General features: G+C 34.4%; 5 protein-coding genes and 1 non-coding gene across 11 annotated transcripts; 3 read left to right on the top strand and 3 right to left on the bottom strand.

Moving 5' to 3' along the window:
• Window positions 1-107: 107 nt before the first annotated feature.
• LOC147532737 (protein TIFY 9-like) lies at window positions 108-3,637 on the top strand. 3 transcript variants are annotated; one of them, XM_086648750.1, is made up of 6 exons: window positions 108-433; window positions 538-724; window positions 829-925; window positions 1,024-1,156; window positions 1,265-1,325; window positions 3,406-3,637. In XM_086648750.1, exons 1-6 carry the CDS (start codon window positions 322-324, stop codon window positions 3,473-3,475), a joined length of 660 nt encoding a protein of 219 aa, XP_086504876.1. In that variant the 5' UTR covers window positions 108-321; the 3' UTR covers window positions 3,476-3,637. The 3 variants fall into 3 exon arrangements, with proteins under 3 accessions (XP_086504876.1, XP_086504875.1, XP_086504877.1); XM_086648749.1 differs by having other exon boundaries at window positions 129-433; window positions 3,403-3,637; XM_086648751.1 differs by lacking the exon at window positions 3,406-3,637 and having other exon boundaries at window positions 129-433; window positions 1,265-1,438.
• Window positions 3,638-8,964: 5,327 nt separating this feature from the next.
• TRNAK-CUU (transfer RNA lysine (anticodon CUU)) lies at window positions 8,965-9,037 on the top strand. The gene has a single exon. It is a non-coding gene; the product is annotated as a tRNA-Lys (tRNA).
• A 62-nt stretch (window positions 9,038-9,099) lies between these two features.
• On the bottom strand, window positions 9,100-11,580 carry LOC147532739 (basic helix-loop-helix protein 80-like). The gene is made up of 6 exons (XM_086645578.1): window positions 11,196-11,580; window positions 10,983-11,048; window positions 10,435-10,503; window positions 10,266-10,349; window positions 10,009-10,161; window positions 9,100-9,585 (listed from the first exon to the last, which is right to left on the bottom strand). Exons 2-6 carry the CDS (start codon window positions 11,019-11,021, stop codon window positions 9,481-9,483), a joined length of 450 nt encoding a protein of 149 aa, XP_086501704.1. The 5' UTR covers window positions 11,022-11,048; window positions 11,196-11,580; the 3' UTR covers window positions 9,100-9,480.
• Window positions 11,581-16,061: 4,481 nt separating this feature from the next.
• On the top strand, window positions 16,062-20,477 carry LOC147532740 (uncharacterized). Of its 4 annotated transcripts, none has more exons than XM_086645204.1 (14): window positions 16,062-16,300; window positions 16,421-16,517; window positions 16,614-16,733; window positions 16,874-16,971; window positions 17,109-17,192; window positions 17,396-17,529; window positions 17,682-17,754; window positions 17,850-17,895; window positions 18,043-18,152; window positions 18,250-18,357; window positions 18,450-18,509; window positions 18,939-19,000; window positions 19,573-19,888; window positions 20,002-20,477. In XM_086645204.1, the coding sequence occupies exons 1-14, from the start codon at window positions 16,220-16,222 to the stop codon at window positions 20,209-20,211; spliced, it is 1,599 nt and encodes a 532-aa protein (XP_086501330.1). In that variant the 5' UTR covers window positions 16,062-16,219; the 3' UTR covers window positions 20,212-20,477. The 4 variants fall into 4 exon arrangements, with proteins under 4 accessions (XP_086501330.1, XP_086501331.1, XP_086501332.1 ...); XM_086645205.1 differs by having other exon boundaries at window positions 16,082-16,300; window positions 16,617-16,733; XM_086645206.1 differs by having other exon boundaries at window positions 16,120-16,291.
• LOC147532741 (mitochondrial phosphate carrier protein 3, mitochondrial-like) lies at window positions 20,414-23,044 on the bottom strand. The gene is made up of 6 exons (XM_086645208.1): window positions 22,469-23,044; window positions 21,797-22,158; window positions 21,673-21,716; window positions 21,100-21,314; window positions 20,874-20,998; window positions 20,414-20,763 (listed from the first exon to the last, which is right to left on the bottom strand). Exons 1-6 carry the CDS (start codon window positions 22,793-22,795, stop codon window positions 20,700-20,702), a joined length of 1,137 nt encoding a protein of 378 aa, XP_086501334.1. The 5' UTR covers window positions 22,796-23,044; the 3' UTR covers window positions 20,414-20,699.
• An 803-nt stretch (window positions 23,045-23,847) lies between these two features.
• On the bottom strand, window positions 23,848-27,190 carry LOC147532742 (mitochondrial phosphate carrier protein 3, mitochondrial-like). The gene is made up of 6 exons (XM_086645209.1): window positions 26,491-27,190; window positions 25,234-25,595; window positions 25,108-25,151; window positions 24,317-24,531; window positions 24,093-24,217; window positions 23,848-23,953 (listed from the first exon to the last, which is right to left on the bottom strand). Exons 1-6 carry the CDS (start codon window positions 26,791-26,793, stop codon window positions 23,887-23,889), a joined length of 1,116 nt encoding a protein of 371 aa, XP_086501335.1. The 5' UTR covers window positions 26,794-27,190; the 3' UTR covers window positions 23,848-23,886.
• Between the last annotated feature and the right edge of the window lie 766 nt (window positions 27,191-27,956).

Consider the following 27,956-nt stretch of genomic DNA (forward strand, 5'->3'; position numbering starts at 1 on the left):
GAATAAATGTGAGGGTATAACTGTCAAAACAAACCACTGTTTTTGAGCAGTAGTAGTATATCCCATAATTCAAATAAAACGCGTGAAAGACGTGCTATTTGTTTCCTACACCTTTTCCAGAAATTAATAGTTTAATATAGTCGCCTTCTTTCTCGTGTTCTACCCATTTAAAGCCTGTCATTTCTTCCTTCTAATCTCACCATTCTCGTGATCTTCTCTCTCCCTTTTCTCTCTCTCTCTCTCTAAACTCAAACAACTCATATCCAAAATCCAAATTCTAATAAAGAAGATCAAGAAACAAATATTTGAAAGAATTAAGTCATGTCTGGATCTCCAATTGAACACGATTTCTTCGGAATAGAGCAAAAAGAAAACGCTTCTTCATCAAAACCTCAATTTCATAAGGTTTTTGATCAACGACGAACATTTCGAGGTATTAAACTTACTTTTTCATCTTTCTTCTTCTCGATTATCGGTTTTTCCTCTTGCTTTTTGAGTTGAATCAGACTTCAATATATATGGAGTATTTGATTTCAGGAATACAAGGTGGAGTTTCAAAGATGAATCCACAGCTGTTGAAAACTGTAATCAGTTCCGGAGTTGTCGCTGATAAGAATTTCGAAGGAAAATTAGTAGATACTATTGATTTTCTTAAGCCGTCGTCATCTAATGGAGTTCATGAGAATCGGATTTCTTCATTCTCTTTACCTCTCTACAATCCAAGGTACTTTCTCTCTCTAGATCTTCAAAATCCATCTGTGTAAACTTTTAGGGCATAATTTTCCTTTTTGTTGATCTATACACTGTCTCTTTTTTTATGCATTTCAGATGTTCATCTGAGATTACTCCGGGAACTATAACAACATCTCCATTAACGATTTTCTATAACGGAACTGTATCAGTTTTTGATGTTCCTCGCGATAAGGTCAGATTTCAATCCGTCTAACTACAAATTTTCCTAAATCTTTTTATGATAATAACTTTGATTTTAAGGTTCTAATTCTTTATTTAAATCTGTTTCAGGCCGAAATCCTCATGAAATTTGCAGAAAATGGAAACATATCTAAACCTGTTGAATCATCAGATTCAAAAATCCCTATCTGTTCATCTTCTTCAATTGACGAACAGAAATTATTACTCGAAAAACTTAACGGAGGTGAGTAAAATATTCGTAACAAACAAAGAAATTAACTACTTCCAGTTTCAATTTCTGTTTTTGTTTTTCTGATCTGATTTTTTTTTTTTTGTTGATTTTGTTGTTCAGATGATCTTCCGATCGCGAGAAAGAAATCGCTTCAGAGATTTCTTGAAAAACGAAAAGAGAGGTAATTATTTTCATATATTTTTGAATATTTTTTTCGATTTCGCGGGGTTTTCTTTTATGGTTCTTCGTGAGTTTTCTAGATAAGTTGTGAAATCTGTTTCAGTTTTTCTGGTATATTTATCTATAGATCAAACCAACTGACCGAATTTCCTGATAACCCTAACGATTGATAGAAGTACAATTTTTTTTAAGTTAGTTTAACGCGTTTTTCTAGGTTCTTCTTTCTTTTCTTCTACGTTTTCTATTTACCCATGTGAATAAAATGTGGAGACTAAAAATATATAGTATTAAATTGTAGAGTAATTGAAGTAAATACCATTACAATGTGCTATTTAGAGAGCTTGTAGTGTTATTTATGGAACTAACAAAATTTACTTTGTAAGGTCTCAATAACTTAGGAGCACAAAATAAATAATACTCGGTCGAAATATAAATGTAAATGGAGAAAACACTAGAATTTTTAAATTTCTCTCATCTTGTTATATCCGAAGTTGGTGCAAAATCTGTCTTCCCTCTTCTCTCGTTGGTTAAGATGGAAACGGAGAGACGGGGGAAGATGGAGAGAGAGGAATAGAGAAGAAAGGTTACCGGGAAGATAGAGAAAGGAGTCCAAGAAAACGAATTTTACTCTAATTAACATAAATAAATATTCGTTGTTGCAACACTAATTAATAAAACTTACTTTAAAAAACGGTCTAAATGATAGGAGTACATGCATTGGACAGAGCTCTATAAATACCACCACCTAGGTTTGTAAATACCATGTGCTAGCCTTTTTAGCACATGTGCTATAGCCCATGCCCATATGGAAATTTTGGAGGGTAATATGGGTTAAAGATGACTGACCCAGCCGACACCTTTAAAATAAAAATTAGGGTCGGCTATCGGGATTTGACCATTTCAATATTTTTGTGTCTCCTACTCAATTTCGTATATAAATTTTGCAACTGGTTTTGGATAAAAGTGGTCTATAGTCTTGTATAATATTTTAATTTTGGGCAAGGTTAATGCATCTTTGGTTTGAACTTTGAACCACTGTATTTGGACTAAAAATTTCCAAAGTATAATATAATCCAACTTTATTTTATTCCGTTTTTAATGTTTTAAATTGAGAAAATAATAAATAAGAATACCAACACCATCATGTATTACTACAATTTAGTATTATCAGTAATTTTATTGTATTTGATTGGAATTTTCTATCACATTCATCAAGTTATTAGTGCATTTTTCGTAGAATAACATGGTCATTTTAGGTGGCCTCTAAAGTCCCCTTAGGAAGGTCTCGTTGAGTTGATAATGTATATTTTTTGAATTTGTGTCTGAGTTTGACTTTTTTAAGTAATTTGTTTAACATTAATTGTGGTATTTCAAACTATTAAATACTTTTAAATTTCGAAGTATATTATTATATTAATACATCATCAAAATACAATACCTAATGAATAAAATAAGCTTTATAAGAGCCATTATCGAAAACATCACACTGTAAAAACCCTTAAGCATATTGGACCTATTTATTCTTATTTTAATTTTGGTTAATCCAAGTTCAATAAATTGTAAATTCTTTTATTTTAGTAGAATCAAGTCTGAAATCTTTAAATTATATATTAGATGTCTAACCATCACAACAGAAATGGTGGACAATTTTTTTTAAGATCTAAATTTTATTAAAATGGAAGATGATGAAGTTGGATAAGATTAAGAAGGGAAACTTCATGAAACCACGATATGGCAACAATTATTAGTCATCGACACAGTACTCTAAAGACCCTAACAAGTCAAATTAGACTTTCAACAAAAAAAAAAAGTCAAATTAGGTGTGATAGACTTCTACTCCTTTCGCTAAAGACTAAAGAACTTGATAAAAATTGTCGATTTCTATTTATTTTTGAGAAGCATTAATAAGGCCACTTATTTTCTTATTAAAAAAAAATGGACGATTAGCCACGGGTCCCTTGAGTAGTTGACTAGTAGGAGAGTATGACTTTTGATACTACTTGTTTTTTAAACACGTTTTAATTAATTCTTCTTTTAATTAATAATTAATAATTAATGAATTTTTTGAAATATTGAAGCAGGATGAGCACCGTGTCACCATATGCAAACCCTGGTGTAGTTAAAGAAGTCGGTGGTTCAAGCACAAATTGAACAGTTTAACAACTTTATTCATATTATTAATTAAGTGTTAATGCCTTATTAATTATACAAATATAGTACAGATTAGCTGGCCAATGTTGTTTATTTTATATTAATAGATAATATTAGTGCCTTCATTAATAAATATTCTTCTATCTGTTTTTTCCCTTTAAATTTCCTTTCTTGTTCCTTCTTTTTCAATTACTTATTGCATTTAGATATTTTCTTTGTTCCGTCTTGATTTATACGTGCCTAAGACGCTTTGAAGATTCTTTTTGTTTTTATAATGTTAATCACATGTGTTAATACTATTAGATTTGTTCTTTTGGATGAGTTTAAGAAATCCACACTTCACATACCTAATTATTATTTGATTTTATATTGTAACTTGAGTTTTCTTCGCCTCTAAGTTTCAAATGTTGTACTATAACTTGTTCAAATAGGTAACTGAGATCCAAAGCTGTTGCTTTAGGACATAATGATGTTAGTTCACTTTCGAAAAGAGGTGAGTTCTACCATTGGGTTAAACACTTATGTGCAGTTGCAGTGTAGTGGGTAAGATTTCGATATTGTGTTCAAGTGGCGGGATGTCTAAATCCTCCTTTGATGACACTCATGTGCTCTGATCAAATTGGTGGTCTCGAAGTAGAAATCCTCATATTTCAACTAAAAAAGAAAGTAAAAATCTTCGTACCTTGTCATACCCAGTTCGTTGAGATGCTTTCCAGTGCTCCCAACATGTCATGGGCTCGAGCCTAGGTATGAGCAGAAGTAGAAATCATCGTGTATCAACAAACAAAAAAAGAAAGTAAAAATCCTCCTACCACAATTAAGTATTTCTAGAATTTCAAAAAAAAAAAAAAAATTAAGTATTTCTAGTACTTTCTATTACAACATTATTTGTGTTTCTTCTGTGTTTTTCAATTGGTAGGGCCTAATGGCCAGCCATCAGAGACTACATTGTAGTTTAAAAATCTATTCAACATATATTAAGTGGTCATTTCCACAAAAGTCAGTATTTTCATAACCATAAACCAATGTAAATGGTACTTTTTTTTTGAGTTTGAGGTGTGAACCAATTTTGACTAATTTTATTATCCAAAAAAATAACAGAGTCAATAGCAATTGATGTGTTAACTCTCCCGTTAGTCAAAACAATAAGATGCCCGAAACACCAGTTTTATTTGATTTTTGATGTCTCAAACATTAATTTTTCAAAGACCGCGACTTTAGGGAATAAAGAAAAACCTCTAGGACATAAAGACTTTGGTCAATAAAATTTGACCTACAAGACATCTTTATTTTGGGTCTAAAAATTGACGTTCTTATTGATCTTTTTCGTTTCTCTCCTTCTCTTCCCCTCTGTATCTGCGGCTGCTTTCTCTCCTTCACATGTGAGATTCAAAAGAAGTAAACTTTACAATGAACAGATTCACCTTTCATAATTTTACTCTAATCGATATTTCCACTAACCTAATAAGCTCTTCCTCAAATGTCTTCAATCCTAATCAAATTTACGTAGGTAATTGAGAATCATAGGAATAGATATACTCAAGGTAAGGAAGACGAACTGCACTAAGAATAAAAGAAGCAAAAGCAGTAAAGAGAACTCATTTATCATTAGCAGTCAATTCCCACATTTGATGAAGAACTCTAACCACAATTATAGGTTTGGCTTATCGAAAAATTGTTTATTAATTAGTCTCCACCAATTTCCACCTGGTAAAAAAGAAACAACACCCATTTATGTAATTTATCTTCTTGTTGATTGGAAAGGAGAATACATTAATTGAAGCTAATGATGAAGATTTCCGAGTAATTGATGAGAAAGAATTGGGGTTTAGGTTAATGGTGGTAAGGAGGTGACAAGATGGGAAATGAGAGGGAAGAGGAGATAAGTTTGTCAGGCAAAACAGGGATGACATATGATAAAAAATGGTGGTGGTGAATGGCGATGGTGTCTGTTATCTGGAGTTGTGGTGGTAGAAAACTGTTGGGTGGAGGTGATGTGAAGGGTTAAAATACAATCAAATTTATTTCTGAGTCAAAATTAAATATGTCCCCTGAATCAATCATGATTGACAAAGTCTTTTATTCTCGTGAGACTTTTCTTTATACCCCAAAGAATTCACCTTTTTCAAATACAAGTGTCGCTGACATTATAGTTGCAATTTTTAAAAAAAATATTCGAAATAAAAATCTATTTACATCTATTAACCATATTCACATAAACCTCCACACTAACATAAATTCATAAACTGCGTGCGCGAACCTACGTATCATAGAAAATGTGACCACAAAATTTGCTTGTATGCATTCATTCCTTCATTCACACAAAAATTGATGTGAAAATTAATACATCCACAAACAGTCATTTGTTCATGATTAAAGTATCTTAATGTAAAAAAATCTATTAATATTCAAGTAGCAGTGTTGCTGAAAAAGAATGCTAAATTTACGACGATGAATTGGAGATAACATTTTGTATTAGGATAATCTAAATTTTGGGTGGCACTGTCTCTTTATCTTCCCATTGTCCCAACAAAATAATTAAGGAAGGGTCCCCTTCTTGGTAACCAACATGGAGAATCCTAAGATTTCAAGTAAAACACTTCTCCTTTGTCGCAACAATTAGTATAAGAGAGAAAATGCGAGAGTTATGAAATAACCTCGAGAGTTTTAGGGTTTCACATAAGATATTTTCCCTTCATCTAAGACGAAAGAGAGTTTTGATGAAGGAAATTCTCTCTTCGTTCAAACATCGAGTGAGCGAAAAGGAGAGAGAGAGTGAGAGAAAAAAAATGGTGGTGGTTATCGAAGACAAATATTGAGTATGCAGGTTTATGTAAATATATTTTACGGATGTAATTGAATTTTTATTTTGAATATTTTTCAAAAAACTTGCAACGAGAGTGTTGCGAACACTTGCTTTTGAAAAATTAGTGTTTGAGACATCAAAAGTTTAAATAAGATTAGTGTTTGTGACATCTCACTTTTTTTGAATAACGAAAAATTTAACAAACGTTAATTGTTATTGGAGATGATAAAGTTAGTCAAAATTGACCACACACACGCTGCAAATTAAAAAGAACTCCTTACAGGTCCAAAATTCATCACTCGATACCTATGTGTGCAACATATTTTAATCAAAATTTTGGAAAAATATAAGCAACATTAATAATAGAAATTCTCGTAGACATTTACGAGCAAATGGGGTATTTATGTGAATATTTATATGATTTTGTTTGCTTATAAATGAGTGAAAAGTAGGGATCCGATCCGATCCGATCCGATCCGTTTCTAGTTTTTTTTTTTTGTTGAAAGCGATCCGTTTCTAGTTAGTCATCATCATATTTGACATAATTTCTTCATATAAAACACGTGATTTTATTGTTCCCTTGTGACTCCCACTTGACTTTAGAAAAGACAGTGAACCTACTCCATTGAGTATTAATTATATTCTTGGATTATAGTAACCAAGTCTTATCTTCAATTTCAAATTGAATCTATAAACCCTTCCAATTCCTACTTTAGGAATATCTTTATTATTTTTTTGCTTTTGTATTTCTCTTAGAAATAATACTACTACTATTTTTACAAACATGCCATGTGAGTGTCGACAAAAAAAACTATAAAAGAAATAATAATATAGAGATCGATTTTAGTTCAGTATGTGTCTTACATAGACCGATATAAACGTTTGATAAATAACTACCTATCAGTTCCAAAGAAATAATTTATTAATTCTTTATTTTTCTAAGAAGATAATGTTTTTTCACCAATCAATCGCCACTACCTACTAATTGTTAGGTGAGAATACAAAGGTGATTCCTATTTTTTATATATGTTGATTCCTTTTGTATTTAATCCATTCTTAAACAATGGCAAGAACAAATCTAATACCCCTATGTCTAATTATTTAGCTATCAATTCACTAAAGTTATGGTCTTAGTTGTGATCTCAAGATTACTAAGTTAAGAGATAGATTTTACAATTTATATATATTGAGAAATAGCCCAACGATAGGCTCAGTTTGAAATATATCTCTGAAAAGAATGAAGTAATTTTATGAAGTACAATGTAACCTTGAAAATCATTGTGGCGGTAAATACAATTAATGTTAAATTAGGATTTACTTAACAAAAAATCTATACAGCCCGCCCAATAGAACCGCCTCTTAAACCGTGTAAGAGAGAAACTCTCTACGTGACGTCACAGGAGAGAAGAGAGTTTCTCTCTCTGGACGGTTTGAGGGGGCGGGCTATGTAGTCTTACTCTTTACTTAAATATAAACCGTTTTGTCAGAAGAGTAATAAAAGGTAACTTCGAAAAATTACTCCATCTGGGTACCGTTTATCATACGCTGTCATTGTAAGCCATGGGGTTTCAGGTATCATGTACAAAAGTCGAATGCTCTCATGAGTGCCTTCAACAAGAAATCATTGAACATCTGGAAGCACCAAAAGTAAATTTATAGGTGCTTGTAGAATTTATCCCACTCTTAACAAGAATTATTGGGCCGCAACTACAAAGTCAGCCTCACTAACAGGCCATTTTATTCCCCATTACCATGAATTCCCAGCAATGGAAACTTTGAATGCACTCACCAATTTTATTACTACTATATTCACATCAAAGTTATTTTTTGTTCAAACTAGAGAAGATGTGAGTGCATACAGCAAAAATGGTGAGTGCATTTGATATTTCTTTTTCCGTCAATATACAGATGCACCCATCTCTAGGTGCCGGGCGGGAATCATTGACTCCACCCAATTCAATTTGATCATTGTGCATTCTAGTCGCCCTTCCCTGGAACTGTCTAGTCTGAGAGAGCAAACACGAAACACCCACGCTGGGGTTTGATAGGTAGTGACTCCTTGAACCACAACTCTATTGTTAATTGTGGTGCTCAATGATCAGGAGCTACCGTTTGAGTTTTTTGACAGAACAGTACCTCCAGAGTGGTGAAGGTTGCTTTGAGTACCGAGTTTCAATTCTTCCTCTGCTAATTCTGTTTTCCTAATAGTTCTCATAAATGTGTTTTTATTTCCGCTCTAAGTTTTGTAATGTACGTGTTAACTCCACCCATGTGAAGGAAGTTTTGAGAGAACAAATTTCAAAGGGACAACTAGGACACGTCTGACCTTGGAAAAAAAAAAATATATCGTCGCCGAATAAGGGACAACGAAGGAAAAATTTGCAGACTTCCTGAGACTCCCCAAGAAGATTCTATACATCACTAATGACTATTGGATTTTGTTCTATCGGGTCCATTAGGTTCTAAGTAATAACTTGATTTCACGACACTAGTTGGTCTGTGATATCACCTTATCGAACATTTGGTCGAACTTGTACACATGAACCCTGGTTTTCAGATGGATATCCAATTCTCTTCTCTGTTACTAATGGGAAACTTGGTTTGCTTCTCTACCATTACAGAGGTGGAATGAATGAGAGCCAGTATCATCTATATATAATTACATCTTAAATTACAACGCTAAGCCCGTCTAGCTCAGTTGGTAGAGCGCAAGGCTCTTAACCTTGTGGTCGTGGGTTCGAGCCCCACGGTGGGCGACTTACATTTTTAATCTTTTGTGATTGACGGTTCAAAATTGTTGCAAAATGTAAAACCAAGATGACAAGAATAAATTCATTTCAAACACATATATTCTCACATATCTAGGGTTTGTGTTTGATTAGACTTACTTTTGTCTCCTGGTTTGTTCTAACAATTCTTATTCTCATATTCAAAGCCAAAAGAAAGAAACCCTTTAATTTATTGGACTTGAATTAGAGCTTTTGAGTAGAATCCCACTTCATTCATTTAGGAACTGATACTCATCATGAACAACATTGAATTTCTTGGGGAATTTCTTCTCCTTCTCCTTTTGAAACAAGATCCTAACAGTAAATAATCTTGTGAAGAAAAAATCCAACAAAAAAACCATAGCCATGGTTTGTAAATTTACCAGATATGTATCCTTAATTATTGGGTGGATTCTGTTTTTTCGTATAGTTTATTGGAAAGAATACAATGATGTGAACCAAGATTCATTGATACTACTCATCCCAGTCCTTTGTCTGATCTCATCGTTCATATTCGGTATGAGCTTTTCATTACCCTGAAAAGAGATTAAAATATGTAAACGGTTTTTGTTAATGCATGACTCTTTTTCAGAACGAAGATGATACACGTACCACCCAAACTAACTGCTACATAAAAGACTAAGGGTAAATTGTCGTTTCACAGTTTCACCCCTTGTTGTTAAGTTTGTGGCCATCCAACTCAAAACCAATTGGCAATGAGTGGAGAGGACCTATTCTTTATATTTTTGGTTGCTAGTTACCCATTCTCCCATGTGGGACTATTCTCACACCTATTAGCCACATAAGACAAGCGGTCATGTCGGTGGGTCATATGTCAATTTCGTTCTAGGAATAATAACAAAATTACAACCCCCTCGTGAAACCCAGTACTAGTCTACGACCTTTTCGCAAAATAACTTTGTTTGAAAAAGAGTCATGAAGGGTTAAGTGGATAATACCTGAGAGAAAGTAGTGGGTAATATGTGCTCTTGTTGAGGTTGAACAAAAGGGTAGCTATCTTTGGCAGTGAAGGTATTGATGGTGTCAACAGAAGTACTAGTGAATTGTTGATCAATAGATGACAATGGTGAATCCAAACAATCCATCTTTCTCTGAAATTTTATGTTAGAAACCCACCATCAAATTCAAGTTGAAAATAACAAAATTTAAGCAAATAGAAAGATGGGTAGAGAGAATAAGTAATTAACTGTTTTACCTCTGATTTAGCCATTATTGTGTCTAAATCCACTGCAAAGTCATAACAGACTGGAGTCACAGAAGCAAGCTTCATAGATAGGAACTGAAGATGAAAGTGGGATTAATGAATTATCTTCACAAAAACAAAGAAAACCCAAGAAGTATGATCATTTAGTGATTAATGTTACCTCAATTTGACTTTGTAAGGATTGAATATAGTTAATTATTTCATTCAACATAAGAGCCTTAGTAGTAACCTGTTAGAGATCAACTCACAATCACAAACTATCAAGAAAAAACAAAATTATTCATTGATGAAAAAATTGTCATCGTTAAGTGTGCGAATCTCCAACTCAAACCAATTGTCAATGAGCGGAGGTAACATAGAGCTTTGTATATTCTTATTACTAAGGTACTATTTTTTTCATGTAGAAAAGTCCTTATACACCCCTTCACGCGCGTTGGCATTCTTTGAGTTAACGTGTATTTTTTGTGTTGCGTTGGATGGTGACAAATTTAACTTGGTATCAGAGATACGCTCACATGTGATAGACCCGACGACTACACGTGCTTCACTAAAAAAAAAGTTCAAAGAACACCATATGTGAAGGAGCGTGCAAGAGTAGTCCGACGTGGGAAAAATGGTACCCAAGCAACCAAGAATATAATATCTATATTATCTCCGCTTACCGTCAAATGGTTTTGAGCTAGATAACTACAAAGGTAAGAATTTCACCTTATCACACCCAGGAACAAGCTTTTGCAAGAGTTTCATCTTGTCATTTAATTTCTCTCTCCTCACCTAAAAAGCAATTAGTCCACCATGTCATATACAAAAACAATCATGTTCTTAATATACGAGGAGGTCGGTCTATGACTGAGAATAGTCCCACACAGACGAAGGGTAAGTATGCAAACTTGGTATAATGAAATTAATGATTGAGTTTACCCTTTCTGCTAGGCTGTGATTATTTGTTGCTTGACCCCTTCTTGCTCTTAAATGGAAGTACCCACTAGGAGTTCCTTAGAGCCCTAAGGAAAATCAAGAGAATAACAACAAATGGTGAAATTTTCAGTAAGACCCACAATTTTTAAAGAACTTAATTGCAAGAGTTGAGGTAGAAGTTTGCTAATTTCACCTTAGATTGATCGAAACTCGAGTAAGGACCTTCGCTGCTAACTTTCATCCTCTTCTTCACTGTTTTGATGCGTTTCTTGATGGTTTTTTGTTGATCACCAATGGGATTCTGATCAATTAGACATGGAACTTTTTCATTAGGAAGGCTTATTCTGCTATTATCCATACACTTAATTCCTTCATGAAATCTAACATCAATTTCTTGATGAAGTTCAGATGGGTAACTATATGAAAAACAAGTGGTGTTAATGTCATCTTCCTCTAATGAACCAGACATCTTGATATTGGGACTGTTTGGAAGGAAACTAGTGGAGTCAAGAGTTGGGTCAAGGTATGAAAATGATGCCATTTTAGAGAAAGAAATTGAAATCAAATTGAGAGGAAATGAAATAATGGAAAGAGAGTATAAGATTGATAAAATTAAACAAGTAGTAGAAGTGAAGGATGGTTAGGGTCTGAGATAAATAACAGGCAAAGGTTTAAATAAAGATGTGGGGAAAGAGAGAGAGAGAGAGAGAGAGAGAGAGAGAGAGAGAGAGAGAGAGAGAGAGAATAGAAACATGTAAGACTAGACAAATCATTAGACTAAATTTTGCATGGATTAATATGAAAATTGTGCAATTTGGATTTATTATGGTTCCCAACTAATATCTAATAAAACTTATTTTTGATTCTTTATTCCTTTAGAAAATACAAAAAATTTATGTAATATAATCCAAAGTCATTTTTAAATTGGTGAAGAGGTAAATTACAATAGTGTTGTATTCCACTATAGATGTTAGCGAAAGAAATTATACTACTTGACTTTCATTCCATTTTAACAGATAAGATAAGAATTTAAAACATAATTGATTCATATTATAGACAATTCACTTAGCCAGTAATTGTGTTTTCCCACCTATTGGGTGGGAAAACTTGTGGGTGATATTTTTCTATCTGTTTCTCCTACAAGAAATTGATTTCCACACTTTTAAGGTTAATCAAACAGCAGAAATTGAGTTCCTTACAAAAATCAATTTTCGAACTCTATTTTCACACGTATTGTAACGAACTCTAAAGTCATTTTTAAATGGGTGAAGGCCTGGATCACAAATGTTTCATCCTTGGCTTTTCCTTCTACTTTGAGATAAAAGATCTTAATTTCATACAATAATTGATTTATATTGTAGTAGATAATTTGTTTGTCACACAACTCAGGTAAGAGTAAAAACTCAAGATATTGAAAATACCATTAAGGGTGTCTAAAAAAACAAAAAACCAATCATAATCATAAGGATTTTTGAGTTTAAGGTCCAAAAATAGGGGGGGTAATTAGTCATATATCCACTCCTAAATCAACAAATAAAATAAAACCAAAATAAATCGAAAATGTAAAATAAGTCCAAAAATTTACTATTTGGTGGGCCCCATGCATCAATCCTTTAATTTTCTCTCAATTTTGCCCTTTCATAAATATTTTTTAACCATTGGTAAACCAAAGGTTTATAATGGTTGAGTTAATACAATTATTCTTTCCATAAATTTTATGAAAGAATATTTATGGTGGATATTTAATGTTAATCTTTATTTCCAAAACTTATATTTTTCTAAAGTAACCTACCAAATCAATGGATATTTACCTAAAACTAGTTTCTCTCTCCCAAACACGAGTTTCTCTTTCTGTAACTATATGTTCTTTGAATTCAAGAAAATATATTATTTCCAAAACTGATATTTGTCTAAATTAACCTACCAATTCAATGAATATTTACCTAAAACGAGATGCTCTCTCCCAAAAACGATTTTCTCTCTCTGTAACTCTATGTTCTTTGAACTTCAAGAAAGTATGAATTTGTGATTTGTTTTTTATCTCTACATCGATCCAATTAAACATCTACAGATTCTTTTGTGAGGTTAAAAAGCAAACTATTTTGCTAGCATCTTACTGATTCTACTAGCATATTTCACATTCTACTAGCATCTGATGAATGAATTGGACAAAGTAGTTTAAAAAGCAAATACTATTTAGCTAACATCTTATTGATTCTAATAGCAATTTTTACATTCTATTTGCATCTGTTGAATAAATTTGAATACAATAGTTTAAAAAGCAAGAATACTTTGCTAGCATCTTATGAATTTGTTACAATAGGTTAACAAATACTTTTTAGTAATTTTATAAAAGAATATTTATGGTGGATATTTAATGTTAATCTTTATTTCCAAAACTTATATTTTTCTAAAGTAACCTACCAAATCAATGGATATTTACCTAAAACTAGTTCTCTCTCTCCCAAACACGAGTTTCTCTTTCTGTAACTATATGTTCTTTGAATTCAAGAAAATATATTATTTCCAAAACTGATATTTGTCTAAATTAACCTACCAATTCAACCAATATTTACCTAAAACGAGATGTTCTCTCCCAAAAATGATTTTCTATCTTTGTAACTCTATGTTCTTTGAACTTCAAGAAAGTATGAATTTGTGATTTGCTTTTTATCTCTACCTCGATCCAATTAAACATCTACAAATTCTTTTGTGAGGTACTTAAAAAGCAAACTATTTTGCTAGCATCTTACTGATTCTACTAGCATATTTTACATTCTACTAGCATCTGATGAATGAATTTGATAAAGTAACTTAAAAAGCAAAGACTATTTAGCTAGCATCTTATTGATTCTAATAGCAACTTTTACATTCTATTAGCATCGGTTAAATAAATTTGAATACAGTAGTTTAAACAGCAAGAATATTTTGCTAGCATCTTATGAATTTGTTACAATAGGTTAACAAATACTTTTTAGTAATTAAAATATATTATGTGAAATTGTTTTTGTTACATTTTCAGTATGTTACTAGCATTTTCTTGATTCTGTTACCATCTGATATGAATTTGTTACAATAGGTTGATTCTAATAAAATTTTATGCTGGTAGAATCTTATCGAGTCTAACAACATTTTTAACATTTTATTTTAACGTTTGTTTTTTCTTACTCTTCAATGCTGTAGATGATGAATGAAACCATCAATCGATTCTCTCTCTCTCCCACTCGATGCTTTCACCTTTTTCACTCGGTTTAATTTGGGCGTCGATGATGAATGAAATCAAAACCTAGTTCATATATTAGAAAGTGACGATGTTCTCTCTCTCTCTTCGGTTTGCTTTTGCCCAATTGTAATAGAAATATAAAAGAAAGTATTCTGCTAAACAGTAAAGGCAACTATTTTTCCGGAAGGAAAGTTTGTTTTTGAGGAAATCATTTAATGAATCTCTAAATATTATGGTATATATTATTTTAGGTTATTTTTTTAAACTTAAGATAGGTTAGGCAGTAAAAGAGAATGAGAGGATAGACATGTAATTTACTTTGAGTGGATTTATTTTCTATTTCAGATTATCTTTGGTCTCTAGACTCATTGATCATGCGATTTTGGACTTAAAACACATCCCCCGTAATCATAATCCAAATTAAAAAATGGGTTCCTTGTCGGGCCGAATATAGCCACCACCCGTGTGAGCCTAAAGCCCGTCTTTGTTTATATGCATTCATGTCCAACTGGTAGGGCACAACCGCCCACAAGAAATGGAACAATTTTAATTCTAATAAGTAAGAGCTTATTCTGTTATGTTTGATTATGAAAGTTGAGTCTAGTCTTTCCTTAATTGATGTTCCCATTCATTTAAGGAATTACAAGAAAAGACAACAAGTTAGTAAGTCTTAGACACATTTTTCGAAGGAAAAAAAAAAAAAAGATTTCTTATCACATAGCTTGTCCTGGCCTTTCTCTTTTGCCTAGGCCATTGACCCGACTATAGTTGTCAAGTTCTCCGCTTTTCTCTTTCTCTCTGTTTCGTCGATCATCCTTCAGCGGGAGTCCGAGACCCTTTGTTCGGACATGTAGGTATTCTCCAAATATTAATGAAGACAATTGTGATTGAATCCCGACAAAGGGTTTCGGTGAAGGGGCCGAACAAAGAGAGAGACGTGAACTCCGACTAGGTACGAAATTCTTACCAAATTGGAGTAGAAAATTATGTGTCTGACTAGTAAAAATGGATTTGGGTTGTGTGAGTGATAACTACGAGTATGACCAATCAACCCCGCAGTCAATTTCCAAGTTCTACACGTGCCAACACTTGTATAACTTTTTTTTTTTTTTTTTTTGTTGAGAAGCCAACACTTGTATAACTCCTTTCTCTCAAATTGATAATGAAGAAGATTACAAAGATGAAGACAAGGACAGACCATCCACCATAGGTCATAGGTGGAGAAGTAGAACCCATGGTAAGTCAAAACAACTTCATCTTTGTGTTCTATAATATGTAGTTACATCATGAATTGGATAAACCCTATACATGTTATCATAGAAAACGTCTAGGCCCATAAAGTAAGAATCTTGAAAATCATCATATAAAGTCTAATGCCCAATTATTCCTACTTTTCTTCCCACTAATCAAACTCGGGATATCTAGGTCTTGAGTGGGTGTTCAAACACTACACCAAGTAGTGGTGTACTGGTGTAGACTGTGGAGAACCAATTTCATCTTCTTTTAGTTTAAAAAAGATGTTGGGGAGGGGTTTGTGGGTAAAATCCGCGGTGCCCATAATAAAATTCAAGATGGAAATTGAGCAATTTATCTGTATTGGGCCTACAATCGGAATAACTTATGATCCAACGGCTATGAAACATTATAGATCATCGAAGTTTCACGAGCGAGCAGATATTTCCCTCCCCTGGCCTTTTGCTTAATCGGCCTTCTCCTCATCTTTCTCAACTCTTTCTCTTTCTCTCTATAAAATTTGATGAAGACTTGTTGTCTGATGATGATATGGTGAATCTCCATCCCATTAATGGCAGTTGCTGGATTGGCGTTTGGTTGCAGAACCCAGTTCCCTTTTCGTTGTCCACCTTACATTTACTGCGTTCGTAAGGTTTTTCTTCTTCTTCCTCAAACACAAAAAAAAATCCCAACTTTTTCACTTCAAATTTCTCATTCCATTTGACAAAAACTCAAAAAATATCATTTTTTTCATTTTCTCTGTGGTAAACAGGTTAGAAGGAGGTCAGTTACACCATTAGAAACCCTATCTGAACCAGAAGGTTCTGTTAATGAAGAAATTAATGGACGTTCCAGCTCCCATAAAATAGGTGAGTTAGGGTTTTATACTAGCTTGACAAGTACATAAAAAAGCTTGTTTTTTTTCTTCAGCTTCTTAAAGTGGGATTTCAACTTTTTATTTGAAGTAGGATATGATGATGTTTCTGCACCAAAGTGGAAGACAATAAGTGCTAAAGAACTTGGAATTACTACTTCCATGATTACAAAACCCACCAGAGTAGTACTTAAGGGATTAAAAGAAAAAGGTATTAGTTTTCTCTGTGATTATTCCTTTTATTGACTTGAAAGTAAATCAGAATTGATGAAATTTCATTCATGGCCCAAAAAGAAAAATTATGTGTTCCTTTATCTCTGTGATTGTTGAAACGATAAACACGAAATGTAGGATATGAGGTTTATCTTGTTGGAGGTTGTGTGCGGGATCTTATTTTGAAGAAAATTCCTAAAGATTTTGACATAATAACGTCGGCTGAACTTAAAGAGGTTTGCTCCCACTTGTCTTGTTCTTGTCATAGTTGGAAGATATTTGCTTCATTGTGTTCTATTCAGCTCTACTTTGTAGTGGATAACATCGTGTGAACATTTCACTTACTAACATAAATTGGTATTCCGACTTGTAGGTAGTGAGAACATTTTCACGGTGTGAAATAGTTGGGAGACGTTTCCCCATTTGCCACGTGCACGTCAATGACACTATAGTGGAGGTTTGTTTTTGTTCAAGTAAATGCAAATATTTGATTATTTAGCATATCTTTGCACAAAAGATAAGCTTAAACTTGGACGTGCTGATCTGTCATAGTGCTTAGAGTTTGCAGTTTCGTATTTGTTTTGCTAGTATGTTTTTCTTTTCCCTTTTCCCTCTTTTCAGAATCTTAGATAATGATTTTCATTCATCTATATAATGCAGGTTTCTAGTTTTAGTACCATCGGAAGAAAGTTCAAAACAGACCCAAAAAACATTATAAGAAAACCTCGTGGCTGCAGTGAGCATGATTTTCGTCTTTGGAGGAATTGCATGGCGCGGGATTTCACGATTAACGGGTTATTAGTTTAACCTTTTTAACTTTGAAGTTGGACACATCTTGATGTTTCAATATACTAAACCAAAAAAAATTGTTGAAGTTCATTTTTCCGTTAGAGCTTCTTCATGGAGATACTCTCTACTAACTTTCTCCGCCATATTCTTTTTGCAGGTTGATTTTTGATCCATTCGCGGATATAGTCTATGACTACATTAGAGGCATGGAAGATATCCAAAGAGCAAAAGTGTGCATGTATCTCTAATATTTTCACTTCCCTTGAAGTACTACAGGGCTTTAAACTTTTTACGCTGTTCTAATCTTAGCTCTCGTTGTGTACAGGTTCGTACTGTGATACCTGCGGATACTTCTTTCCAGGAGGATTGCGGTATATGCTTTTCTTTCTTGTTTATTTTGTTCACTGGAATTGAATTTCCTTTTTTAGTTAGTAAGGTTTAAACAGCGTAATTTCATTTTGTGCACTCATGACTACCAATAGGGTAGCATCTTATGTCAATAACTATGTTTGGCACAGCTCGTATTCTACGAGGAGTTAGAATTGCAGCTCGTTTGGGGTTTCGTTTTGCGAAGGAGACAGCATATTCTGTTAGAGACATGTCTTCTTTGATAATGAGACTTGACAAGGTGATTAAAAGGCTTCTTCAATTCTTTTTAGACTTTTCATTCATTTGATTTGCAAGATATGATTATCCTAAAAAATTTCTTCTTTGCTACTTCATAGGGTAGGCTCCTCATGGAGATGAATTATATGCTAGCATTTGGGTCTGCAGAAGCCTCTTTGAGGTTACTTTGGAAGATTGGTATTCTAGAGATACTTCTACCAATTCAAGTACAGTTCACTTCCTTAAGTATCCGCTCTGTATCTAATTATCGTTAACCCTAAACATAGTGTGTAACCTTTGGTATGTCTGCACCGTGTAGGCATCATATTTTGTTTCCCAAGGTTTCCGGAGGCGTGATAAGAGATCTAACATGCTTTTGGTAAGTGCAAGTATCATCCTATATTTGCAGGACTGGTGAGATTTTTGGTGGAAACGATTTGGGTTGTCTTATACTTGTCTCAAGCACCTACTACTCTGAGTCTAGGAGATGGATAACAAATATTTGTTATTTACAATATCAAACAGGGTTGAATTCATGTAGAACAGTGAAAATTATTCTAATATAGTGAAGGTATATCATGACAAAGGTTAATGTGGGGGTTGATTCAGGTTGTTCTTTAATGAAGTTCCTGTTTCACTCTTTTGCTTCGGATAATCTTGCCTTCCAGAGAAAAGAAGTTGTGTTTCATTGCAGTCTGGATGTTTGTCTGTCAGTTTTTTTTTAAATGAGGTTTATCTGCCTTATCATTTCTGTTCCTTCATCCTCTAGTTCGCGTTTGTGATTGACGATTGCTCTTTTTGTCGGTAGGCATTGTTTGCTAACCTGGATAGGCTTTTGGCACCTGACAGACCTTGCCATTGTAGTTTATGGTAAGTAATTGGCCAGCAATTGTGTGTTTTTCATTGTCTTATCTGACTTGTCATTTTAAAAGGAATTTGTCTGTGTGAACTATGAATTATTAGAAACCTGCGAAATAGTAGTTCGTGTAGTGCCATAAAGTTGATATTCTGCCCATCCGATCTTTCAAATGTTTATTTCTGAAATAGTTGTACAAACCCTATAACTCACATTTTAATTCGAATGAACTATATAACTTTGAATAGTGACTCATTTGCCATTTAATCATTTACGGGCTCGTAACTCCTTGGCAAATCATAGACAATCGAAGTGGATAATGAACATAAATCGAAGTCTTAAAAGCATGAAATTTGATATTATTGGGTCTCTTTACTATTTAGATACTTTTTGATCTTTTGCGCTGACAGTGGAGAGATGTGCTGAAGTAAAAGTTGTAGTTAATTTTTCCAGGTCATGGGTTTTCAGCAATGCCCATAAATATTTATTTCATTCTGGACAGATATTTATTACCTTGTATATCAATACCACTTTTTTTTTTGTTCGAGGCTCTTATAATTCTCGTAAATGGGGTTTTCACTTGCAGGGTTGGAATTTTAGCATTCCATAAAGCGATAGTGGATAATCCCAAGGATCCTATGGTTGTAGCGGCATTTTCCCTTGCAGTCCATAACGGTGGAGATTTAATAGAAGCTGTGAAAATAGCAAGGACGATTTCTAAAGAACATGACCATACCTTTCATGAATTATTAGAATCACACAGCTTGGATTCGGATGAGTCGTTGATTGACGAGGTTATAGATCTTGCAGCATCAGTAAAAACTGCATTAAATATGATGACAAATGAGTCAGTTGTTTCCCAAGCAATGGCTCAATACCCTCAAGCACCGTACTCTGATTTGGTTAGTACCCATTTCTTCATGTACTCAAGATTCCTAGCTTTCAATTCGTTATCCTAAATGCTATGACATGTTACCAACTTGATTTCTTAAATCTGAGTTGTTCCAATCTGCAGGTTATTATCCCGTTGGCATTGTACCTAAGGGTATGCAGGATTTTCGATTGTGTGAGAGGTGGTAAGGAGAAGGGGTTCAGACCAAAACGGGGGAAGATTGATTACGAGTACTTAGCCTTGGGAAACCTGCTGGAAGTTCGGCATGTCTTTGCTAGGGTTGTGTTTGATACTGTTTACCCTCTTGACGTAAAACAAAGACGAGGTCTGTAATCTGATGTTCGAGCAAAAGGCAAAAAGGCGAGGAATATTTCGAAGTAGGAGAAAGATCATACATCTTTTTAAAGTTTAGTCAAATTTAGATTTTAGGAGTTCAGGATGACTTCTTGTCCTGTTCTCTTCTGTCTGATACATGTACCATTTGAGTAGTTTTAGACAGTCATTCCTTCGTTTTTTCATCACATTTAGATGGTTCTTCGATCATAATGGCAAAGTTGTATTATACTTTTCGTCTTTCATTTATACAATAATTATTCAAATATAAGTGTACCAGAACTTTGAAATTAAAGTTCGAACTTTATAGGACCTCCAAACCATCTTTCCACATCGACTGAGACACTCCAAAAAAAATTAGCGTAACTCAGTTCTCTGTTTTACAACATAAAAAGAGAAGAGAGTTCAAACTTTGCTACTTGATCAAACAATCAATTTTAACAACAGAAGATATTTGAATCTCATTTCCGAAAAAGTGGTTCAAGGCGTTACACATCCATAAGCTCAGAATTTGAAGGGTCAGCTGCAAGGGGAGCACCTCCACTGGTTGGCCTGAACAAGGCAGAGAAACGTATTAGTTTAATGTTCAACTTGCACTTCCATTATGATTCTGCATAAAGAAAACTAAATAGCTAAACCATGAAGGAAGACAGAACACTTACAGGCCCATGAACACCTTGAAAGAATCGTAGATACCCCATTGTGCTCCAGTAAGGGTACCAATCATGACAATACGTAGAGGAAGACCACGAGTAAATAATCCCCACAAACCTAGCTTCTTCACGGCCTGTTAAAACTCAGAGAAATCAACAATAAACAGAGAAAATGGGTTGGAAATGGAAAGAAGAGACGGCTATAGCAGAAGTGGAGAAGGGTAAGACGACTCACATCGCCCACAGTGGCACCCTTGGCGTTGTTAAGGAATGACACAAGATTGTCAGCAGGGTGAGAAACAGTAGCACAGAAGACACCAGCAATATATCCACCAGCATAGCTAACACCAAGTTGAAGAGGTGTACTGCATTCCTCCTTCAGTTTGGAGATGGCGTGCTTGTAAATATACTCTACAATAGTCTCAAATGATGCAAATTTCATCATAGTATCTGCAAAGTAGTACCTCGGTCGTCAAACAAGAACAAACCTAACTACCCAAGACATTTAACCAAAAGCTAGAAGCAAGGAAAAATAACGGAAAATTCATAGAAAAACTTTCTTCTTACAACTCTCATGATGGTTTCCTACGACAATCTCAACATCAATAGGACACATAATTTCATCATCTTCAAGAATAGCAGGTATATATAGATGAACGAGTAACTAATTATCCTCCTAGTTCAGTCGGTTAATGAACCCAGTATAGCTGGAATAGGCAAAACCTCCAAGATTGAGTAAAAAAATAAGAGATGAATTTGCTTATTATGACCTAATGGGACACGTAAGTGATAAAAACATTCTACTTACATGGAATCTGTCGACCCCAGAGAGGAACGAGACCCTTATATAACCTGCAAAGTAAATGACAGGACCAAATTAAGGAACAGAACTTTTAGATACATGATTAGTAAGTTTAGAAGTTGAAACATACCCTCTATAACCTTCAGTCTTGACAAACTTCGGAAATCCATCTGACAACCCTCTGGCGAACCCGGGCTGAGTTTGCACACGTACTTTCACGGCCTCCATGGGACAGAGTGCAGCAGCTGCGATCACTTCAGCAGATGCAGAACCAGCAAGATAGATCAAGGTCTTGTACTTGGCTGCATTTTCTGGGCCAGCAAGATCAGAGTAGTATTTCTTAAAGAACTCGTAGAACCCGTACTTGCATGCACCTTGAGCACTATAACCAAGCAAGGTTGGCGCCCAACCTCTGAACAAACCTCTAGCTCCTTCTTCTTTAAGCAAAACCCCGAAACCAGACGAAATGCTTTTATACTTTGTAGGATCAATCTGAAAGATTATCACAAAACTAGAAGTTTAAGCAAAAGAAAGACCAAACAGTCTAGAATGCATTAAGATATGTGAAATAGACAAGAGTCACAAAGTGGTGGTGGTTGTTTTTCTTCTCTCACTGACTCGTCTAAATCTCAATCATCTTAATCAAATAAATCCAAAATCAACAAGTTATACAAGTCCGACAAAAAGAAGATATTTGAAATACGGCTGGAGTTAATTCAGACGGACCTTTAGTCAGATTTCAAATCTGACTTAGAACAAAACAATTACACTACGAAAGTAGATATATGGATTGAAAAGAGACCTGCATATTACACTTGACGAGATCCATAGGAGTAACGAGTGTGTGAGTAGGACCAGTACAAAGAAGACCACCGACGGTACAAGTTGCATAGTAAGCCGGGGAATACATCTCTATTTTTCCTGCTGGCTCATTTGGAGAACCAACAACCACCAAAGTTCCCGAATCACTTTTCATGGACGATGAAGATTTTACCTTCAAAATTGGTAAAGCAGAGAAAGTACTTCTTCCATTATAAACATCTTCAAAATTTAGAGATTTCTTTGTAGAAGATAAGGAATATAGATAATTAGGGATTAGAGATTGACGTGAGTTGTCAGAGAAGGCCATTAGAATGGTTTGATTCTTGATTAGGCAAAAAAAAGAAAAGGAAAAAAGCTTGGGCGGGAAATACAAAGACTCTCTTCCCGCGATCTTTTAACTGTCTTGACACTTGATATCTAATTTCTTAAGAGGCTTGGGGCTATTTATACTTTTGATTCATATGAAGTCAGAATAATAGACTTTCAAATTCCCACCGAGTTGGAAATTTACTAGCTTTAACTTTTAAGAAGGAAAAGTTTGTCACGATTTTGACATAAGAATATGGTAGGAAGGAAGAAGTCAATGACTATTCTAACAATGTTTGCAGCCTCAACAATCAACATTATTGAGTTAGACCAGTCATCAATAACAGAAACTTGGAACCCACGGGTCCTTCGATATTGTCCATATTCTAGAAAATCATTTAGATAGTGGACATTTTTGGCATACATTTTCACAACCATCACAATATGATTGGCATTTAGTTTAACAAAGTCAAATTGAGACAATAAAAACTAAAATACACCACCCTATTCAAATCAAAGAAACAAGTCAATCAAATTTTGAGGATTCAACTTTTTTTTTTTTGGTTTGTGAGGATTCAAATATAATACTGTAGTCAACTGTTATTTTTCTACCAGACCAGAAAACTATTGAACACATTTACAGATAGTTTTTGTTTGTCTACTTTCGTTCTCCCAATCTTACTGTTCCATACTTGGATGAGACAGGCAAACAAAAGGAAACAATTTGAAGCTTATAGTATAGGACTCCACGGGCTCTTTCGTGGCAGAAAAAGTTGTTTACAAAAATGATATAAAGCAATTTTTTTGTTTTGGTAAAAGACAATAATGTTTCTATAATGCATCACAGAACAAACTGATAATTGCATGATTTATTTAATTTCTCTCAATTTGATTAAAACAGCCTCTCCACTTTCATAAAGAAAATTTCGTAAACATATTAATAGAACTCATTCCTGTTTTCGGAACATTGAAAGAATAGATATTGTACCTAATTCCTACTGGATCAGGTAATCAATGTCAAGATACGGAAACTTATTAATCTATCTAAATCTCTTTTTCGGTATTCCACCTTGAAGAAAGTAGTTAAGGGTTTCAAGCCTTCACAAGCTCGGATTCTGAAGAAGCAGCAACAGGGGGAGGAGCACCTCCAGTGGTTGGCCTGAAAATCATGGCAAAAATCACACAGTAAAGGAACTGATTAAACTCAAGTCTTAACTTGCAGTGTCAGATTGGATTTTAAAAGAAAAGACAAATTCGAGGATTCTACTTGTAAAGAAGATGATGAGAGAGAAACTTACAGGCCGACGAAAACCTTGAAAGCATCGTAGATACCCCATTGTGCTCCAGTAAGGGTTCCAATCATGACAATACGTAGAGGAAGACCGCGAGTAAATAATCCCAACATACCTATCTTCTTCACGGCCTGTTAAAACTCAAAGAAATTCATACCAAACGGAACAAATATGGGATATGAGTGAGAGAAGAAGCTAGAGCAGAATTGGAGAAAGATAAGATAACTTACATCGCCGACAGTGGCACCCTTGGCGTTGTTGAGGAATGACACGAGGTTGTCGGCAGGATGAGAAACAATGGCACAGAAGACACCAGCAACATATCCCCCGGCAAAGCTGACACCTAGTTGAAGGGATTTACTGCATTGATCCTTTGGTTTGGGGATGGCGTGCTTGTAAATATTCTCTACAATAGTCTCAAAGGATGCAAATTTCATCATAGTATCTGTACACAGTAGTTTGGATCAGCAAACAAAAACACCAAACAATACGAAGAAAATTAAACTGAAATTAGCAGCAAGAACGAAAAAGGAATGGCATATTGCATAAAACAAGTCCTCTCTAGCTCGATTCAATTCTTTTGCTTTCGTTTGTACAACAGTCTTTTAGATATAGTAAAATATAAGCACAGTGAAAACTAATAATTTAATAACTATCGGACTCATACCACGCATATTCAGCAGAAAGATGAACGATACCCAGAAATATAAAGCACTACGAATATAATACAGATAACATATTTATACTTGTGCATTGAAACAAACACATGTTTGTGCGTATGTGCACAAATGGCAGAACTGACTGCATTAAAATTAAATCGACTAAATAATTTCAATCAATTGCAATATAGTAGATGAAACTTTTAGCTTCCATGTCTATCCAGATTATAGTAGTAAAAGGAATACAAATGGCTATACTGAACAAAGTTTAGGATGAAACGAGTTTAGGGATTGAGTAGATAAGGACATAGAAATTCGACTATAATGAAGAAAAACTTAAATGGTCAAAACATTCTACTTACAAGGAATCTGTCGGCCCCAGAGAGGAACAAGACCCTTGTATAATCTGCAAAAAAGTTACAGCATGTTAAAAAGACCACTCTTGAAGACTGTATTACTCTATCAGCAAGGTAAAAATTAAGACATACCCTCCATAACCTTCAGCCTTTACAAACTTCGGAAATCCATCGGATAACCCTCTAGCAAATCCAGGCTGAGTTTGCACTCGTACTTTCACGGCCTCCATAGGACAGAGTGCAACATCAGCGATCACCTCAGCAGATGCAGAACCAGCAAGGTAGATCAAGGTCTTGTACTTGGCTGCATTTTCTGGTCCAGCAAGATCAGAATAGTATTTCTTAAAGAATTCATAGAAGCCAAACTTGCATGCACCCTGAGCACTGTAACCAAGCAGGGTTGGCACCCAACCCCTAAAGAAACCTTTAACTCCCTGTTCTTTCAACAAAACCCCAAAACCAGACGAGATGCTCTTGTACTTTGTAGGATCAATCTGAAGAGAAGAAGATTGTAAAATGTTAAGTAAAGTAAAAACCATACAAGCTGAAAAACAAAACGAATATGTAGACTTTCAAGAAGAAAAAAGAATCATATATCTAACATATAGAAGTTTCTACACATAACATGGAAAAGGATCTAGTCAAGAACATCTACTATCACAAGACTTAAAATATTTGATAGGAGAAACAAGCCAGCCACCTAAAAGGGCAGAATCCATCGAGGAAGAGCTATCTCGGGTCATCCTACCTCAATGGTCGTATAAAAGCGGTTTAACACGTGAAATTGGTTAGTTGAACATTTTACTGTAAACATTAGGATAAGTCGAATAAGACTCATTCTAACCATTAAAAATTTATGTCAAGAACTACAAGAAATACAAACCTATGAAATTGAGATCCTCAAATTTCAAGAGATGAATAGTATTGAGAACAACTATTATCATTTTCCTTAGAATCGACGTTAAGGACATTTATTAGTTCGTTATTCTATCAAATATGAAGCTCCAATGGTTCGATGAGTTTGTAAAACTCCCAGATAATCCTTCATTCCACACCATATTATAAAACGTAAAGTTGGACGTGTTACATCCAACTCAAAACATATCTCATCTTAAACAATTAGCTTATACCAGATCGAACTATTCAATTGAAAAGTAAAAAAGAAGAACAAACATGGACCGAGATCCAGCCTACTTATTTAAGATTTGGAAATCAAGATGAAAATGATGACATAAGAATTCTATAGATCTACTAAAACATATCCAAATCAATGAAGTATATCAACGAAATTATATGCACAAATATCAAACAGATCAAAATTGAATCAGAATAACAAACATCATCGAAATGAGAAATAGAGAAGAAGAAGTAAATGGATCGAGAAGAGACCTGCATATTACACTTGACGAGATCCAAAGGAGTAACAGTCATGTGAGTAAGACCACAGCTAAGAATTCCACCGGCGGTACAAGCGGCATAAAATGTCGGAGAATACATCTGGATCTTGCCTGGTTCGCTCGGAGAAGCGACAACGAAACTCCTGGATACATCTTCATTTGACGACGGAGATGAACGGATAAAACTAGTGTTTCCGTTAAAAAGCTTCTCGGAAACTAATGATTTATTCGTCGAAAATGACGAATAAAGATAATTAGGAATGAGAGATTGACGTGAGTTATCAGAAGAAGCCATTAGGGTTTGTGGAATAGAGAGAGAAAGTGAAGAACAAAGGATTGTCTGGTTATTGATTGATTGATTGATTGGTTGATTGGGGCAGGAAAAGGTGAGAGAAAACCTAGGGAATAATTCTCCCTCCTTCTCCGTCCGTCACTTGTTTACCTCCGCTCTTACAGCCGAGGCTTCGCGTTACTTATAAACGGCTCACGGGATCGAAAACGTTCTCCTTATTTACCAAAATGCCCACCCTCTATCGATATTGTTACTTTTTCGACCGATCTCCCATAAGAGAGTTGACCAACAGAATTTGGCTATTTAAAGTACTGAAAAACTAGGGTTCCAAACAATAGAGCTATCATGAAATTCTTAAGCCAAGTACTAAATCATATGTGTCCTCTCATAAGAGCTACTTATATTTTTAACAAAGAAGAAATGAGTTACTTTTATATTACGTGTAATCAATTGATTGACGTATTCTAATTCCAAACAAGGTAAGCTCTAATATATATAAACGAGGGTATAACCCGTGCCCGCCGGGCACGGACAATTTTATCAAGCGCGTACATGAGCCGGTGAAATAGATTAAAACCATACTGCATTAAATAAAACCCCCGAAGAAATCGATTTAAATTTAACACAAATCAATTTATAGACCCACAAAAATCGAGTAGCAGAAAGTAAACTTTAAACTGAAAATAGTTGTGACCTAATAAGTTCAAACATTCCAAATCAAAATATGGAACACGTGACAATCTCATGTCATTTCTTTGATAAATCTACTGCTAACTTTCATGTGACAATCTCATAAAAAAAAACTTTCACGTGACAAACCACTTCTATGATTCCTTCCAAAACCATGGTTGTATGATTTTTACGACAGTAGATATTTAATTTCGAATTTCCTTGATGGACTTCGAATCCAAATGAGTACTTTTGCAGGAGGTTCTTTCTTTGATCCCTTAAGTGATCATTTCGTATAAACTCTAAGTTGATCCGACAAACCCTAAAATTTGTTTGAAAAAACTTAATAAAAAATTCAGAAACTCCTAAGAAAGAAAACGCAAGATTCAATATGCTTAATCTAATTAGCAAAATGAACAACAACAACAAATTAAGCAAGATCAACAACCAATTAATAGTAGCAATTCTTCAAGCACACGCCGCATGGATTAACATTT

This window comes from Eschscholzia californica, unplaced genomic scaffold (genome assembly GCF_041429995.1).
Source record: "Eschscholzia californica isolate CP2 unplaced genomic scaffold, dmEscCali1.0.p SCAF_6, whole genome shotgun sequence".
In the NCBI taxonomy this organism is placed as follows: Eukaryota; Viridiplantae; Streptophyta; class Magnoliopsida; order Ranunculales; family Papaveraceae; genus Eschscholzia; species Eschscholzia californica.